The 16,004-nt window shown below is 42.3% G+C and overlaps 1 protein-coding gene across 3 annotated transcripts in view; it reads left to right on the top strand.

Moving 5' to 3' along the window:
• The window catches only part of KIF25 (kinesin family member 25), a 161,928-nt gene that overhangs the window by 121,444 nt on the left and 24,480 nt on the right, over positions 1-16,004 (top strand). For 2 of the 3 annotated variants that reach the window (XM_073627535.1, XM_073627536.1), the window contains 4 exons: positions 3,183-3,356; positions 5,255-5,409; positions 6,750-6,827; positions 8,408-8,563. In XM_073627535.1, the coding sequence (XP_073483636.1) occupies positions 3,183-3,356; positions 5,255-5,409; positions 6,750-6,827; positions 8,408-8,563 (563 nt within the window). Of the gene's footprint in view, positions 1-3,182; positions 3,357-5,254; positions 5,410-6,749; positions 6,828-8,407; positions 8,564-8,815; positions 9,074-16,004 lie in introns of all 3 variants that reach the window. The other variant, XR_012243938.1, reaches the window with a different exon arrangement.

The following is a 16,004-nucleotide window of genomic DNA, read 5'->3' on the forward strand; positions in this document are numbered from 1 at the left end:
GGGAGGACGGAGTGGCAGCCCAGGAAGCCGCTGGCAATGTTGTCAATGAGGAGAAAAAACACAATGCGTTTCTGAGCCTGCGCAGGGTCTGTACGGCACATGCGCGCTCCTTTATCGAGTGTAGAGTAGGGAAAACAGTGAAGAGCTATTTATAGCAGATCAAAGGTAATGGGTGGACGTATTGTATGTATCATGTATAGCAATAATCCTTTATTTTTATTTTTATTTTTGTTTCCATTTTTTCATTATTTTTTCATTATTATTTTTTCATTAGTATAGAATGGTTTCTGTTTTATTTGTCTTGGTTTAGCTTGCCTGCCCACTATCGGCTATTTGGTAATAATGTTATTCACGCATTGTTGCATATATCATTTTCATGCAAACAAATACATACAAACAATATATACAAACAAATCGCATACAAATGTGATCATGTATGCGAGGAACTGGAAATCAACACCTTCCTATATATATTCAGAATGGTTTCTCTTGCATTTACCTTTGGTTAGCTGGTTTTACTTACCATTGGCTATCTAATAATGTTATTCACGCATTTCTTGCACATATCATTTGTATGCGATTATGGGTGCTCCATATGTCGCAATCCAATATATTTTACCTTTTGTTTTAATTGTCGCACCAATCATTCAGGGGTGTGACATCCAGCATATTGTATGTATCATGTATAGCAATAATCCTTTATTTTTACTTTTGTTTCCATTTTTAAAATTTTTTTTTTTTTTTAATTTTTTTTTTGATAGTTTATCATAAATGCTCTGATATATATGCATATATATACACTCTTGAGACACATCTTCTTTTAATCATTCACCCTTTTTAGATATATAGTTCTCTAGTAATATTTTTTTTCCCCAAAATAATTTTTTCCCCAGCTTTCTTTTATCAGACATCCAGCTTACTCATAAAGATACAGATCTGTGCTCTGGCCTTGTTATATAACATTGCTATTGTCCGTGGTTCATTTATTGACACTCCGGTATTGATACAATCAGCTGTGAATGTCCACCCATTACCTGCATTGATACAATCAGCTGTGATACAATCAGCTGTGAACGTCCACCCATTACCTTTGATCTGCTATAAATAGCTCTTCACTGTTTTCCCTACTCTACACTTGATAAAGGAGCGCGCATGTGCCGTACGCAGGCTCAGAAACGCGTTGTATTTTTTCTCCTCATTGACAACATTGCCAGCGGCTTCCTGGGCTGTCGCTCCGTCCTCCCGCAGAGACAGGCTGTGTACCGTCCTGGCCTCCCCGCCAGACTGCGTCGTGTTTGGAGGCATCCCCGGGGAATCACTGACTGTTCCCTTCCCCCTCTTCTATCAGGAATCACATCTGTCTGTTCTATATACCGCTCCTAAATGTAAGTTGATACTTTGTTTTTATATTGGTGAATAAATGATTTTACTTAGTGGTGCTCCTCTCTCTCTCTTTTTTACCTGGATGGATCTGAGTTTGACTTCTCTCAACAAGAAGAGCTGCCTTTCGTGAATCTGGCCACACAAATTCCTACAAGAAAAGAAAAGTTTTATTCCGGTGTTTTGTTTTACCTATGACTTATCCTCCAGGGATCCTCTCCTGCTTTATAGACTGTTTCCTGGCTCCTGTCCAAGACTTCCAACACCGTCCTGATTACACCGTGATTGATCCAGCTTTTAGACTTTATAATTTCATTAACTTTTATAGTCATTTACCTTATAGCCTCTGAGCGCCAGTTTATTTGTTTTAGCATTTCTTATCTATGGGTGTCATAAATGTGTCAGTGTAGTATCAGAAGCAGGCAGCAAATGTATTGACTTAAAATATGAAACCGCAAAAGAAAGATAAAACACAAAACACAGATAAATCTCCCCCCACCTTTAGGCCCCTGTCAGCTTTTCAGGCGGACCTGATCGGACCATCCAATCTCTTCTATGGAGCAGAGGATGTCAGCGGACACGTCCACAGACACACGCCGCCGTCCAATCTGATCCTGTCCACCGAAGACAGACGGATGGGGGACCTATTCCCCATTCGTCTGGCGGATCGGATCGAAACGGGCAGGCGGTCTGTTTACATCTAGAGCGGGCTGTGTCCCTGTCCGCTCTACATAGCAGAGCGGACACGGACCTGTCACCTGCCTGCTCAGCGGGAATCAGTGGAGAGATCCTTCTCTGAGCAAGCAGATCCCACTTCACAGATGCGCTCTTGTGAAAGGGGCCTTAGGGAGATTCACCCTCCCTAATTGTCCTGATCAACAATATCCCCAGGAATGAAAGTGAGGGTAAAACCAAAGCTTTGCGTTGCCACTAAAACAGAAATAGAGGGGAAAATCTTTCAATAGACATACTTTCTGCTCTTTATGTTTGGGGGACTTAGGGGTTGATTTACTAAAACTAGAGTGTGCAGAATCTGGTGCAGCTGTGCTTGGTAGCCAATAAGGTTCTAACTTCAACGTGCTCAATTAAACTTTGACAATAAACCTGGAAGCTGATTGGTTATTATGCACAGCTGCCCCAGATTCTGTGCACCATTTTTCGTAAATCTCCTCTTTAAGCCCCATACACACTATTCGATCTTTGGCAGATTTTTGTCTTCAGATTTACCAAAACCATATAATATGAAGTCAAACCTTAAGAGTTTCAATTTGAATGCAATCAGGCAGGCCCTTGCACTACATGTTTTTGGTAAATCTGAAGACAAAAATCTGCAGAAAATCTAATAGTGTGGGGTCTTAGAGAAGCAGTTTTGCTTACCCGATCCTCCACTCCAGCAGGTTTCTCTATGCTGCTAGACCCGGCAGCCCCTTCTGCCCTGTAGTCCAGCGGTCTAAGGACCTCTGACATAATTTAAACTGATGCAGGGCCTGTAGCCCTGCATTACACATGGGGCCGGCTGCCGCAGGATCAGGAGGATCAGATCAGTAAACATGCTTTTCTAGTCCCCTAGACAGAAACAAGCATTTAACCCTTGCAGTGTGGGTGCAGGCGTAGTGAGAGGACTGCCTTGTTAGAATTTTAAGTGTAGTGCTGTTGTATATAACATGGATCCTGCTTCTAGTAAATGAAATCTATTTTCACAAAAAATAGGGCAAATATTTTGGTGCAAGATGAAGGAACTGTATTTGTAAATATTTTACCCTTCCACCTTGCATATTCTGAACATTTTTACCTCATTCTAGACTCATTTTGGAAAAGCCAGAAGAAAGTCATTCTGTGGAAGTTTCCATACTTGAAGTATATAATAATGACCTTTATGATCTTCTGGCATATGACAGTCATTCAGGTCTGTGCCTAAAGCGTGATATTGTGATTGGTAAAGATGGGAAGAGTTATGTGCCTTCACTGACATATAAGTAAGTTTTCCTTCTCAAATCTTCTTCTAAATGAGTGAGAGACTAGGAGCCATTGAAGTAACTAGATGTTTGTACTTTTTTTGTTATGTTTCCTGCTATCCTGTATCATTGGAAAATAATTGTGGGCACAAGTACGTGTCAAGTAACAGCCACATGAAGGTCAGAAGCCAATGTTTCCCAGCAGAACATTGCCCAAAGCATCACACTGCCTCCACTGGTTTGCCTTCTTCCTATGCACACCCACCCATCCACATGATTTAAAAGAAAACATGATTCATTAGATCAGGCCACCTTCCTCCATTGCTCTGTGGTCCAGTTCTGTTACTCACATGCCCATTGTAGGCTCATTTGGCTGTGAACGGGGGTCAGCGTGGGCACCCTGACTTTTCTGCGGCTACGCAACCCCATACACAACAAACCGTGATGCCCATTTTTTTTGCTTTCAACACATCAATATCAGGGACAACATGTTTATTTGCGGACTAATATATCCCAACCATTTTCAAATGTCATTGTAACAAGATAATCAAAGTTATTCACTTAACCTGTCAGTGGTCACAAATTTATGGCCGATTAGAGTATTTACTACCACTAAATGTATTTTTATTGAATGAATAGAAGAGGAAGATAAACTAAAACATTTTTACTCTGTTTATAAGCACTGTGAGATTGATTTATTAAAGGCAAATAAGTTGTTCACTTTGCAAGGAAATTTGCACTTTGCAAGGGTGTTTCCCCTAGAATTTAGTGAATGCGGTGAAGTTTCCCTTAGTGAAGAATACCAATAATGTGCAAGGGAACTAAAAAATAAAGCATTTTTTCCTGCATGTGACTGGATGATGGAAGTCAGCAGAGTTTCACCTCATTAACTAAGTTCTGGGGCAAATTGCTTCACAAAGTGCAACTTTCCATACTAAGTATAGTTACATAGTAGGTGAGGTTGAAAAAAGACACAAGTCCATCAAGTCCAACCTTTGTGTGTGAAACAGTCTTTTTGCATTTACTAGTAAATCAAACTCCAAGTGTATGTCAATGATGGCCGAGTTCATACTTCTGTGTACAGTAAATCTACTAATTGATGGAGTTCTAGCTTTCACCCCACCATATTGAATAGTCTATCATGCACTGTCAGACAATAAGGTACCACCCATAGGCATGCGCAGGGGGTGTGCCTGGGGCCACTATAATCACTACGTGTGGTGCAGATACCTCCCACTGCCCGGGCTTCCACCGTGTGTTGACCTCCCCCCTGGGCCTGCAGTGCTGCTGGTTTCCCTCCTCTCCTCCCAGCTGCTACGAAGAATGTTTCAGGATGCAGAGCGGGGGAAGGGGCTAGTAAATATGTAATTTACCGGCCCCTTCCTTTACTATTTACTATGCTTCAGTTTGTGAATGAACAGGAGGTCATTCAGGACTAAGCACTTCCCAATCATTCACTGTCTTGTGCAGATGAGGCTACAGAGAAATTCATGTGTGTTAGAGCTTTGGGGTGCACACCCTAATGCAATAGCCTGCACACACCTAGGATTCTTGTCTATCATTTAAAAAATATTTGTAGACATTTTAAAAATGCATATTTAAATGCAGGTGGCTTTTTATTATATAACATTAGCAGATCATGCATAGTTTTGTAATACAAAAGCCTAGCAGGTCAAAAAGTGTCTCTGTCAAAACTTGATTTAGAATTATGTGATCAGGGCGAGAGTTATGATCATCTTTTGACCTTCATTCAGCTGGGTGTGCATTCTTATATTAAACCCCATTCATAGTAAAGTGGAAAAATGATTCCATTTATGTAAAAAAAATTGCACACTCACTTGTTTTATCCACATTTTTAGGTAAGGTTCCAATACCCTTCAAAGTTTCTTAAACTGTTATACTATTTTATTGTTTTACAGACATGCTGCATACATTGAAGATGTTCTAGATTTGGTGAAAAAAGGTTTACAGTTAAGAGTTAAGCATTCAACTCTAATTCATGCAAATTCTTCTCGTTCCCATCTAGTTGTCACCTTAACTGTGACAACTAGTGCTAAATCTGGTGAGACAGTCGGTAAGTTCATTCTGGCACCCTAAAAGTAAATTATCAGACCTCCAAAATATGTTTTTCAACAAACCTAATTTTATTTAATGAAATTTATCCTAATTTTTAGACCTCAAAAATGTGTTGTGAGACCCCCAGCATACTTACCTAGGGCATAACCACATGCAAGACCAGCCCCTAAGGCTGGGTTCACACTGCAGCATGCTCCGGCTCACAGCAGGAGTCCGGTGTGTCTCCATTCACAGTTTCAGGTCCGATTTCAGCCTGAATTTTTGGCTGAATTCGGACCTAAAACCGACCAAAAGACGCACAGGACCCCTGTGCAATTCACACCGAAACCGCTGCTGAGTTGTGTAAACCGGCTCCATTGAGAGCTGGTCACAATCTCCTGACATGTGAATTGGATGCGGAGAAACCCGCATTCAATTTGCACTGGTGTGAACCCAGCCTAAAAGAAAATATCCGTTGTGCAGAATCTTTACTATTTTTTTTTTTAGCAATATTTTCAATCTTTTTTGAATTTCTTCAATTTAAAAAAAAAAAATGTAATTTTAGGTAATTTAAATTAAAAAAAATTTCACAGATACAAATGTAAAGCACAATGCCTTCAATATACTCTAAAAAGAAAAAAAAATGTTTTATTCACCTGTTGACCTAACAAAATAAAATCGTTTGGTGTATATATCTGTCTTTATGCAGACCATTTATTTCAAAGCAAGGTGAAATAGCTCTTTATTAGAAAGTGTGTTATCTTTTATCTGCCTGTGTTTTTGGTAGTATTGTACACAAGAGCTGTTGAAGCAGCCTAAGCACTTTAAAATATGGCGTTTGATGATACATAGCTGTAAAATAAATATTAGAATAAATTTATCAACCATTCTAGATATATCCGGTGGTAGCCTTTGCAGTTAATTTTGGGAAAACATTTAGCTTCAGGCCAAGATAATCAGTTTGTGAAATATCCTAGGATTTGTAAAAAGAAAGCTCATCATTGCCTGTGTGCTTAGGAGTGCCCTTTGTTAAAAAAAAAAAAAAAAAAACAGTCCTACTAATGGCTTACAGTAAGCTGCCCATATACTTAAAAGGGTGGTTGTTCAGGCTGTCTGAAGAATGCGTCAAAATGTGTCAGACAGGAGAGAAAAGGGGGATAGGCCAGGGTTGGATGGTAAAGGGTGATTTTTTATTGTTTTTAAATCCTTCATACAGCACAATGTTGGGAGAAGTCACACAAAATAGAAGTAACAATGCAACATTGAGTTTTCGCACGCGCTTTTAATGGTATTTTGTCAACAAGTAAAGAAGTTATGAAATAACTCATTCAGTTCTAGTTAACACTTTCTTTTTTCTAGATACATTCAACAGTCAAAAACAGAAATCGATCAAAACAAAACTGCAGTTGGTTGACTTAGCTGGAAGTGAATGTGTGGGTATGTGTTATCATTTTTTACAATAGAATGTAAAACATATTATGTATTCCACATGTGTCCTGTTGCAGTCAAAATAAATGTATCATAACAGAAACTTAAAGTGGAACCATAGGCAAAACTTTTTTAATTTTGGATAGATTAAGGGAGGGTTAAAACCCCTGTCAAATTTTATTTTTTTGCCATCTGTGCCCCATTGGGAAGATTTTCCTTCACTTCCTCCTGTCCCATAAGCAAACAGGAAGTGAGAGAAAATCCCCATAAATCAAGGGAATTCCTTGGGGACCCCCAGGTCACCAGAATTAGTGTGCCCATTGGAAGATTCACATATATAAACTGTGCAGCGCTAATAATGTAAATAATAAATCCAATAAACTATATATAGCAAAGATATCTATAACATATCACCATGCATTTAAAGGAATATATAAATCAAAAGTGTGCTCTGTGATATTGCACTCAGTCCTCAATGAGGATAATATAAAACTAAACGGCAATAGTCCATATAAAAAATAATAAATAATAATAAAGTGCTTGAGCTCCTTGAATATCAATAAATCATTGATGAAGTATTTAAACCAAACAGCAAAAGTCCATAGTAACATCAATCATGTGATATTGGTGTCTTCATGTGTGGTGCACACACAACCCCCACGGGGTGTTCCCTCACCTTAAGGGCTTAAATAATAAGCCTGTAATAGATAGCAGTAGCCTGCAGAGATTCTACCTTTGCTTCTTTTATCCTATGCGAGTTTGTGGAACACTAATATGGAACACAGGACACCTGCTCCTTGCAATAATAACCCAGCTCAGAGGTCTCTATTTTCTCCTGGTATGTTTCAGAAAATTTCCTCTTACATCAGATGCGGGAAATGTGGGAGCCCGGCGGTCGCGATCACCGCCGGGCTCCCGCGATCGCTCGGGGCACACAGAGAACCGGGTTCTGTGTGTGTAAACACACAAGTTTCTGGTTCTTTGTGGGGAAAACAGACAGATCGTCTGTTCATACAGAGTATGAACAGACGATCTGTCATCTTCCCTGCACAGTCCCCACCCCCCTTCAGTGCTGAATTGCAAAAAGCTGTCTGGTCAGGAAGGGGGTAAAATCTTCCAGAGCTGAAGCGGTTAAATTACAAAATAACTATTCTTTTTGGGACAAGCAAATCTTTTTTGCTGATATTTTCTATGCAATCTATAACCTAATAATCTAAAACAAAAAAAACAAAAACATCATCATATGCAGATTGATGTTCACCTCTTTAATCTGCAGAGGAGTAAAGCAGTAAATACAATGTAACAATAATGTTTAGGGCACTTTCACGTGGCCCCTGCTGAGCTTTGGCTGCAGTGCAGGTGCACACAGTGTACCCACGGTTTTTGTGCTGGTTTGCTGCTCTTTCCCGTAAAGTTCTATTATGTCCCACCGTTTGGTTTCTGAAAGAGTAGGGTATGGTTTAGATATACGTTAACTTTTGAAATAATTGTTTTTCAGCTGTTTTTAATTTTAAAAAATGCATTTTCTATTCTAGTAGTAAAAAGGAATGGCAAGATTACATCCGGATATTTTTTTATTTATTTAATAGGTATGTCTGGTGTACAGGGAGTAGCCTTGAGAGAGGCTTCGTTTATTAATCGAAGTCTATCTGCTCTGTCAGACGTACTGGGTGCCCTAGCAGAACATCGTACTCACATACCTTATCGTAACAGCAAACTTACACACTTGCTGCAGGATTCTATTGGTGAGTACATTTCCTTGTATAATGCATGTATAAATGCAGAAGATGTTGATGTAGGCAATTTGAAAATACCTTGATTGATGTGGTTCAAAAGCAAGACATTTTTTACCTTTACACATTCCTTAGATTAAGGTAAAAAAATGTCCCAGTAAGTGTATTGCCCTCTCACCCCCCCTTATACTTACCTGACTCCTATATCGATCCAACTCTGTGCCCATCTGCAGCCAGCACTGCTCTTTCTCTCTCTTTACACAGGCACATAAGCAACAGCAGGAGACATTGGTTGCTGTCAATCAAATCCATTGAGGAGGGAGTTGGGGGCAGGGCTAAGCCACGCTGTGTGTGTTTATAGGTGCACGAAGGCTGGCTTGGTAGCAGGCCCTCAGATGTGCCACCATAAGTGGTGGCTTCCTATGAAGGAGCATGAAAAAGAGGAGGAGCCTAGAGATTCAGTGGGGGATCCTAGAAGAGGAGGATTTGGGTCATTGTTGGCAATACCATTGCACAGAGCAGGTAAATTTAACATGTTTGTTATTTTTTTTATTTTTTAAATGAAGCCTTTACAATCGCTTTAAAGCCCCCTAAGGCATTAAAGTGGTTGTAAAGTCAGAAGGTTTTTTATCTTAATGCATTCTATGCATTAGGATAAAAAAAACCTTCTATGTGCAGCAGCCCCCCTCATACTTACCTGAGCCTCCTCTCTATCCAGTGATGTTGTAGGATTGTCTTGGCTGCCCGGGACAGCCAATGAGGAGAGAAAGGGGGCAGGGTCGGGCCGCAGCCCCGTGTCTGAATGGACACACGGAGCTGTAGCTCAGCTCGGGTGCCCCCATAGCAAGTTGCTTGCTGTAGGGGCACTCATCAGGAGGGAGGGGCCATGAGACCCGTAGAGGGACCCGAGAAGAGGAAAATCTGGGCTGCTCTGTGCAAAACCACTACACAGAGCAGGTAAGTATGACATGTTTATTATTTTTAACAAAAAAGAAAATTGAGACTTTACAATCACTTTAAGGGAAATCCAACACATTTTTTGTGCTTTTTTTGTCACGTTTGTTGCACAATAGCATAGGACACTTGACAAACATGCCAAAGTAGCTCCTGCACTTTTTTGTCAGTGAGCCTTGCGTTTTTTTGTAATACATGTTTTGGTGGATTTTTCACGCATTTTGTAAAAATGTGCATCTCATATCGGCGTTTGGGGTGCCATTAGGAATTAATGGCACCACAAGCGTGATGCGCATATCGCTACATTATTTGTGTGTTTCTGGGAAAGCATGGAGAAACAAGCATTTTTTCTTACATTCCCAGAACACAAAGATGTGAATGGAGCCCTGAAGCAATTTTTTCTGCCAAGGTTTTTTGTGAGTTCTTAGCATATAAGTATACAGCCCAGATCTGAGTGATCAGGTAGCCAGCTTCTTACAGCACATAATGATATGCACAGAGGCGTAGCTTGAAGCTTGTGGGCCCTGATGCAAAAGTTGACCTGGCCCCCCCCCCCACACTACCACCCACCACTTCCACCGTGTGTGCAGATACGGCCACTGCACGCCAAGATACTCAAAGTGGCTTAACAGTTTTGAGTTCCCGGAGTTCCTCCTTATATTAGAGGACAGGGATCATCACTGGAGAATCGGAGGACGGGACCCCTGGCAGGTCATTTGGCAGAGCTCCTTTCCCATCCCAGCACTGTAGACAGCTACTCCTCCCCCACAATACACAAGGCTGCAATCACATTCCTTTTACACACAGTCTATCAGCCTTCAAAGGGTGTATCTGGATTTTATGTTGGCCTTCTGACCTGTGAAATCCCCTGGTCAGAATGGCAGTGTAGTTGCAGTAAGCAGATACACCCTGTGCAAATCATGGCTAACTGGCTGTGTTGTAAAAGAATGTCATTTGAGCCCTGTAGAGGAGGAACAGTATAGAGTGCTATACTGGGAAAGAAGCACAGCAGCGGGGCATAGCATCCAGGGTGGAGGGGGTGGTCAGGGGGCTTTGGGGGGGGGGGGGTGCAACTAAGATCGGGGGGGGGGGGCAAAGCGAAATCTGGTACCTGCAGCCTCTCAGAATGTTTTAAGAGATTTGTTTTAGCAATTTCTGAAGGTTTCTCTGTCAGTGTTAGCAGGTGTTGGGGAAAGGTCACCTTTGTGTCTTTTCTCCAGTTGTCAGGGAAGTGGGGTAAGCAAACATCCCCAGGTGGGGGGGGGGGGGGGTAGTACAGAGAATCCCAGTCCAGTTAGTGACTAAAAGACACTGAGCATCTTACCTCACTAGTGACATCGGTCTCATCGTGGTTGCAGGATGGCACTCTCCTCCTCTTAACTCGGTTACCATTCCATGTTGCCAGCACACAGCACAGACACTTCCCCATCCAGGGCTGTTCTCACTCCATGCTCCTCTCCATTCAGGAAATGGGAACAGAGGGGTGTGGACTGTGGAAGGCAAAGTGGAAGCCCAGTACTGGAGCGTGGCTGTAGGGCCCTAGGGCATATCGGAGCTGAACTTTATGGAGGATATGATAATATGACAGGGAGGCTGCAGGGGCCCCCTGGAGCTAGGGTGGGGTTGCGATTGTGACCCCTGCAACCCCTTATGCTACGCCCATGGATATACAGCCCTTTTTCCTGCTCACAGGACAGGATGATTTTTTTCCCTGCTCATGGGACAGGGAAGTTTCAATCCTTTTATTTTTGGTTTAAAGAGATATTGTAGTATATACAATATACAGTATCTCACATAAGTGAGTACACCCCTCTTTTTTTTGTAAATATTTTATTATATCTTATCATGTGACAACACTGAAGAAATTACACTTTGCTACAATGTAAAGTAGTGAGTTTACAGCTTGTATAACAGTGTAAATTTGCTGTCCCCTCAAAATAATTCAACACACAGCCAATAATGTCTATAGTGAGTACACCTCTAAGTGAAAATGTCCAAATTGGGCCCAAAGTGTCAATATTTTGTGTGGCCACCATTATTTTCCAGCACTGCCTTAACCCTCTTGGGCATAGAGTTCACCATAGCTTCACAGGTTGCTACTGGAGTCATCTTCCACTCCTCCATGACGACATCACAGAGCTGGTGGATGTTAGAGACCTTGCACTCCTCCACCTTCCGTTTGAGAATGCCCCACAGATGCTCAATAGGGTTTAGGCTGGAGACATGCTTGGCCAGTCCATCAACTTTACCCTCAGCTTCTTTAGCAAGGCAGTGGTCATCTTGGAGGCGTGTTTGGGGTCGTAATCATGTTGGAATACTGTCCTGTGGCCCAGTCTCTGAGGGGATCATGCTGGATTTTGCAAAAGCATTTGACACAGCTCCCTATAAACGTTTACTGTACAAAATAAGGTCCGTTGGCATGGACCATAGGGTGAGTACATGGATTGAAAACTGGCTACAAGGGCGAGTTTAGAGGTTGGTGATAAAGTATTCGGAATGGTCAGGGGTGGGTAGTGGGGTCCCCCAGGGTTCTGTGCTGGGACCAATCCTGTTTAATTTGTTCGTAAACTACCTGGAGGATGGGGTAAACAGTTCAACCTCTGTATTTGCGGACAATACTAAACTAAGCAGGGCAATAACTTCTCCGCAAAAATATCTGAAAAAATTAATGGGGTGGGCAACTACATGGCAAATGGAGCACAAGTGTTTTCCCGCACCAGTATGGATCCAAACCAGGTATAAAGTGGATGTTGCTCTCCAGAAATGAGGAGCCCCAGGTGCTGGCTAATGCTAATCCACGCTGTGAGTAGACAAAAAATCCGGACAGCCGCACTCCAGGAAAATATAATCCAAAGAAGTTTCTTTATTGTAAAATCAGGAACATATCATGTACAGGACACCATGGACAGAATGTACAGGCAATCAGCTAACGCGTTTCGCACTTATGCCAAGTGCTTACTCATAGCCCATAGCTATGAGTAAGCACTTGGCATAAGTGCGAAACGCGTTAGCTGATTGCCTGTACATTCTGTCCATGGTGTCCTGTACATGATATGTTCCTGATTTTACAATAAAGAAACTTCTTTGGATTATAGTTTCCTGGAGTGCGGCTGTCCGGATTTTTTTGTCTACTCACTACATGGCAAAAAGGTTTAATGTAGAAAACTGTAAAATAATGCATTTGGGTGGCAAAAATATGAATGCAATCTATACACTGGGGGGAGAACAGAGCTAATAAAGGGTCTGGAGGATATTAGTTATGAGGAAAGGTTGCGAGCACTGAACTTATTCTCTCTGGAGAAAAGACGCTTGTGAGGGGATATGATTTCAATTTACAAATACCGTACTGGTGACCCCACAATAGGGATAAAACTTTTTTGCAGAAGGGAGTTTAACAAGACACATGGTCACTCATAAAATTAGAAGAAAAGAGGTTTAACCTTAAACTACGTAGAGGGTTCTTTACTGTAAGAGGAGCAAGGATGTGGAATTCCCTTCCAGGTGGTGGTCTCAGCGTGGAGCATCGATAGTTTCAAAAAAATATTAGAACCTGAACGACCACAACATACAGGGATATACAATGTAATACTGACATATAATCACACACATAGGTTGGACTTATTGGACTTGTGTCTTTTTTCAACCTCACCTACTATGTAACTATGTAACTATGCTCTGCTTCAGTATGTCACAGTACATGTTGGCATTAATGGTTCCCTCAATAAACTGTAGCTCTCCAGTGTGGGCAGCACTCATGCAGCCCTAGACCATGGTACTCCCACCACCATGCTTGATGGTAGGCAAAACACACTTGTCTTTGTACTCCCTACCTGGTTGCTGTCACACACGCTTGACACCATCTGAACCAAATAATTTTTTCTTGGTCTCATCAGACCACAGGACATGGTTCCAATAATCCATGTCCTTAGTCTGCTTGTCTTCAGCAAACTCTTTGCGGGCTATCTTGTGCATTATCTCGTCTGAGCACTGACAGGCTGACCCCCCACCCAAAGACAAACTCTGGATATGACGCTGAGCATGTGCACTCTTCTTTGGTCGACCATGGGGAGGCCTGTTCTGAATGGAGCCTGTCCTGTTAAACCGCTGTATGGTCTTGGCCACCATGCTGCAGCTCGATTTCAAGGTCTTAGCAATCTTCTTATAGCCAAGAGCTATAATAATATGTAGAGCAACAATTCTTTTTTTCAGATACCAAAGGTTGCCATGAGGTGCCATGCTGAACTTCCAGTGACCAGTATGAGAGAGTGAGAGTGATGACACCAAATTTAAAACACCTGCTCTCCATTAACACCTGAGACCTTGTAACACTAACGAGACACATGATACCGGGGAGGGAAAATGGCTAAAATATTTACAAAAATGTGTGTGTGTGTATGTATATATATATATATACACACACACACAAACACACACGGAAATTTGATCCCCTTCTGATTTTGTACCTTTGCACGCTGACAAAGAAACAATCATTCTATATTTTTAATGGTAGGTTTATTTTAACAGTGAGAGACAGAATAACAACAAAATTATCCAGAAAAACGCATTTAAAAAAAAAGTTATAAATTGATTTGTATTTTAATGAGTGAAATAAGTATTTGATCCCCTATCAATCAGCAAGATTTATGGCTCCCGGGTGTCTTCTAAACAGGTAATGAGTGGAGATTAGGTGCACTCTCTTAACCTCCCTGGCAGTATTCCCGAGTGTGGCTCGGGGTAAGATTTCAGTACCATTAGCGGTAACCCCGAGCCTCGGGATCGCATCGCTGGATCCTGGAAGAGGTTACTTACCTTGTCCCCAGGATCCCGCGATGTACTCCCGCCAGGGCCGTCTTTAATTTTGATTGGGCCCTGGGCAAACATTTTCTTGGGGCCCCACCCCTCCATTCTGAGACATACAAAAAATAGCAGGTAGACTCAAAATCAGTTTACTGCAGCAGATCACGCAGCAATTGCAATTGTTTGCCAGAGGTTACAGCCTATCCTTACTGCTCACTGGCTGGTTTCTAGAGGTTACAACACATAATTTCTGCTTGCCGATTGGTTGCTAGAGGTTGATGTACATTATTAGCCCTCACTTGCTTGCTAGGGGTTACAGTACATCATTATCACTTACTGATTGGTTGCTAGAGATTAAAGCAGATCACTACTGTTCGCTGATTGGTTGCTAGAGGTTAATGCACATCATTACCTCTCACTGAGCAGTGGAGCAATCCCAAATAATTGAGCAAGTAAAGGGGCACATTAATACACATATTACAGGAGAGTGTCAGAGAGTGCAGACATACTGCAGGAGACAATCAGAGACTGTGGACATACTGCAGGAGACAATCAGAGACTGCGGACATACTGCAGGAGATTACCAGAGACTGCGGACTTACTGCAGGAGATTACCAGATACTGCGGACATACTGCAGGAGACAATCAGAGACTGCGGACATACTGCAGGAGATTACCAGAGACTGCGGACTTACTGCAGGAGATTACCAGATACTGCGGACATACTGCAGGAGACAATCAGAGACTGTGGACATACTGCAGGAGATTACCAGAGACTGCGGACTTACTGCAGGAGATTACCAGAGACTGCGGACATACTGCAGGAGACAATCAGAGACTGCGGACATACTGCAGGAGACAATCAGAGACTGCGGACATACTGCAGGAGACAATCAGAGACTGCGGACATACTGCAGGAGACAATCAGAGACTGCGGACATACTGAAGGAGACAATCAGAGAATGCGGACATACTGAAGGAGACAATCAGAGACTGCGGACTTACTGCAGGAGATTACCAGAGACTGCAAACATACTGCAGGAGATTACCAGAGACTGCGGACATACTGCAGGAGATTACCAGAGACTGCGGACATACTGCAGGAGATTACCAGAGACTGCGGACATACTGCAGGAGACAATCAGAGACTGTGGACATACTGCAGGAGACAATCAGAGACTGCGGACATACTGCAGGAGACAATCAGAGACTGCGGACATACTGAAGGAGACAATCAGAGAATGCGGACATACTGAAGGAGACAATCAGAGACTGCGGACTTTCTGCAGGAGATTACCAGAGACTGCAAACATACTGCAGGAGATTACCAGAGACTGCGGACATACTGCAGGAGATTACCAGAGACTGCGGACATACTGCAGGAGATTACCAGAGACTGCGGACATACTGCAGGAGACAATCAGAGACTGCGGACATACTGCAGGAGACAATCAGAGACTGTGGACATACTGCAGGAGACAATCAGAGACTGTGGACATACTGCAGGAGACAATCAGAGACTGTGGACATACTGCAGGAGACAATCAGAGACTGTGGACATACTGCAGGAGATTACCAGAGACTGCGGACATACTGCAGGAGACAATCAGAGACTGCGAACATACTGCAGGAGATTACCAGAGACTGCGAACATACTGCAGGAGATTACCAGAGACTGCGGACATACTGCAGGAGATTACCA

Source organism: Aquarana catesbeiana, linkage group LG04, assembly GCF_042186555.1.
Source record: "Aquarana catesbeiana isolate 2022-GZ linkage group LG04, ASM4218655v1, whole genome shotgun sequence".
Classification (NCBI taxonomy): Eukaryota; Metazoa; Chordata; class Amphibia; order Anura; family Ranidae; genus Aquarana; species Aquarana catesbeiana.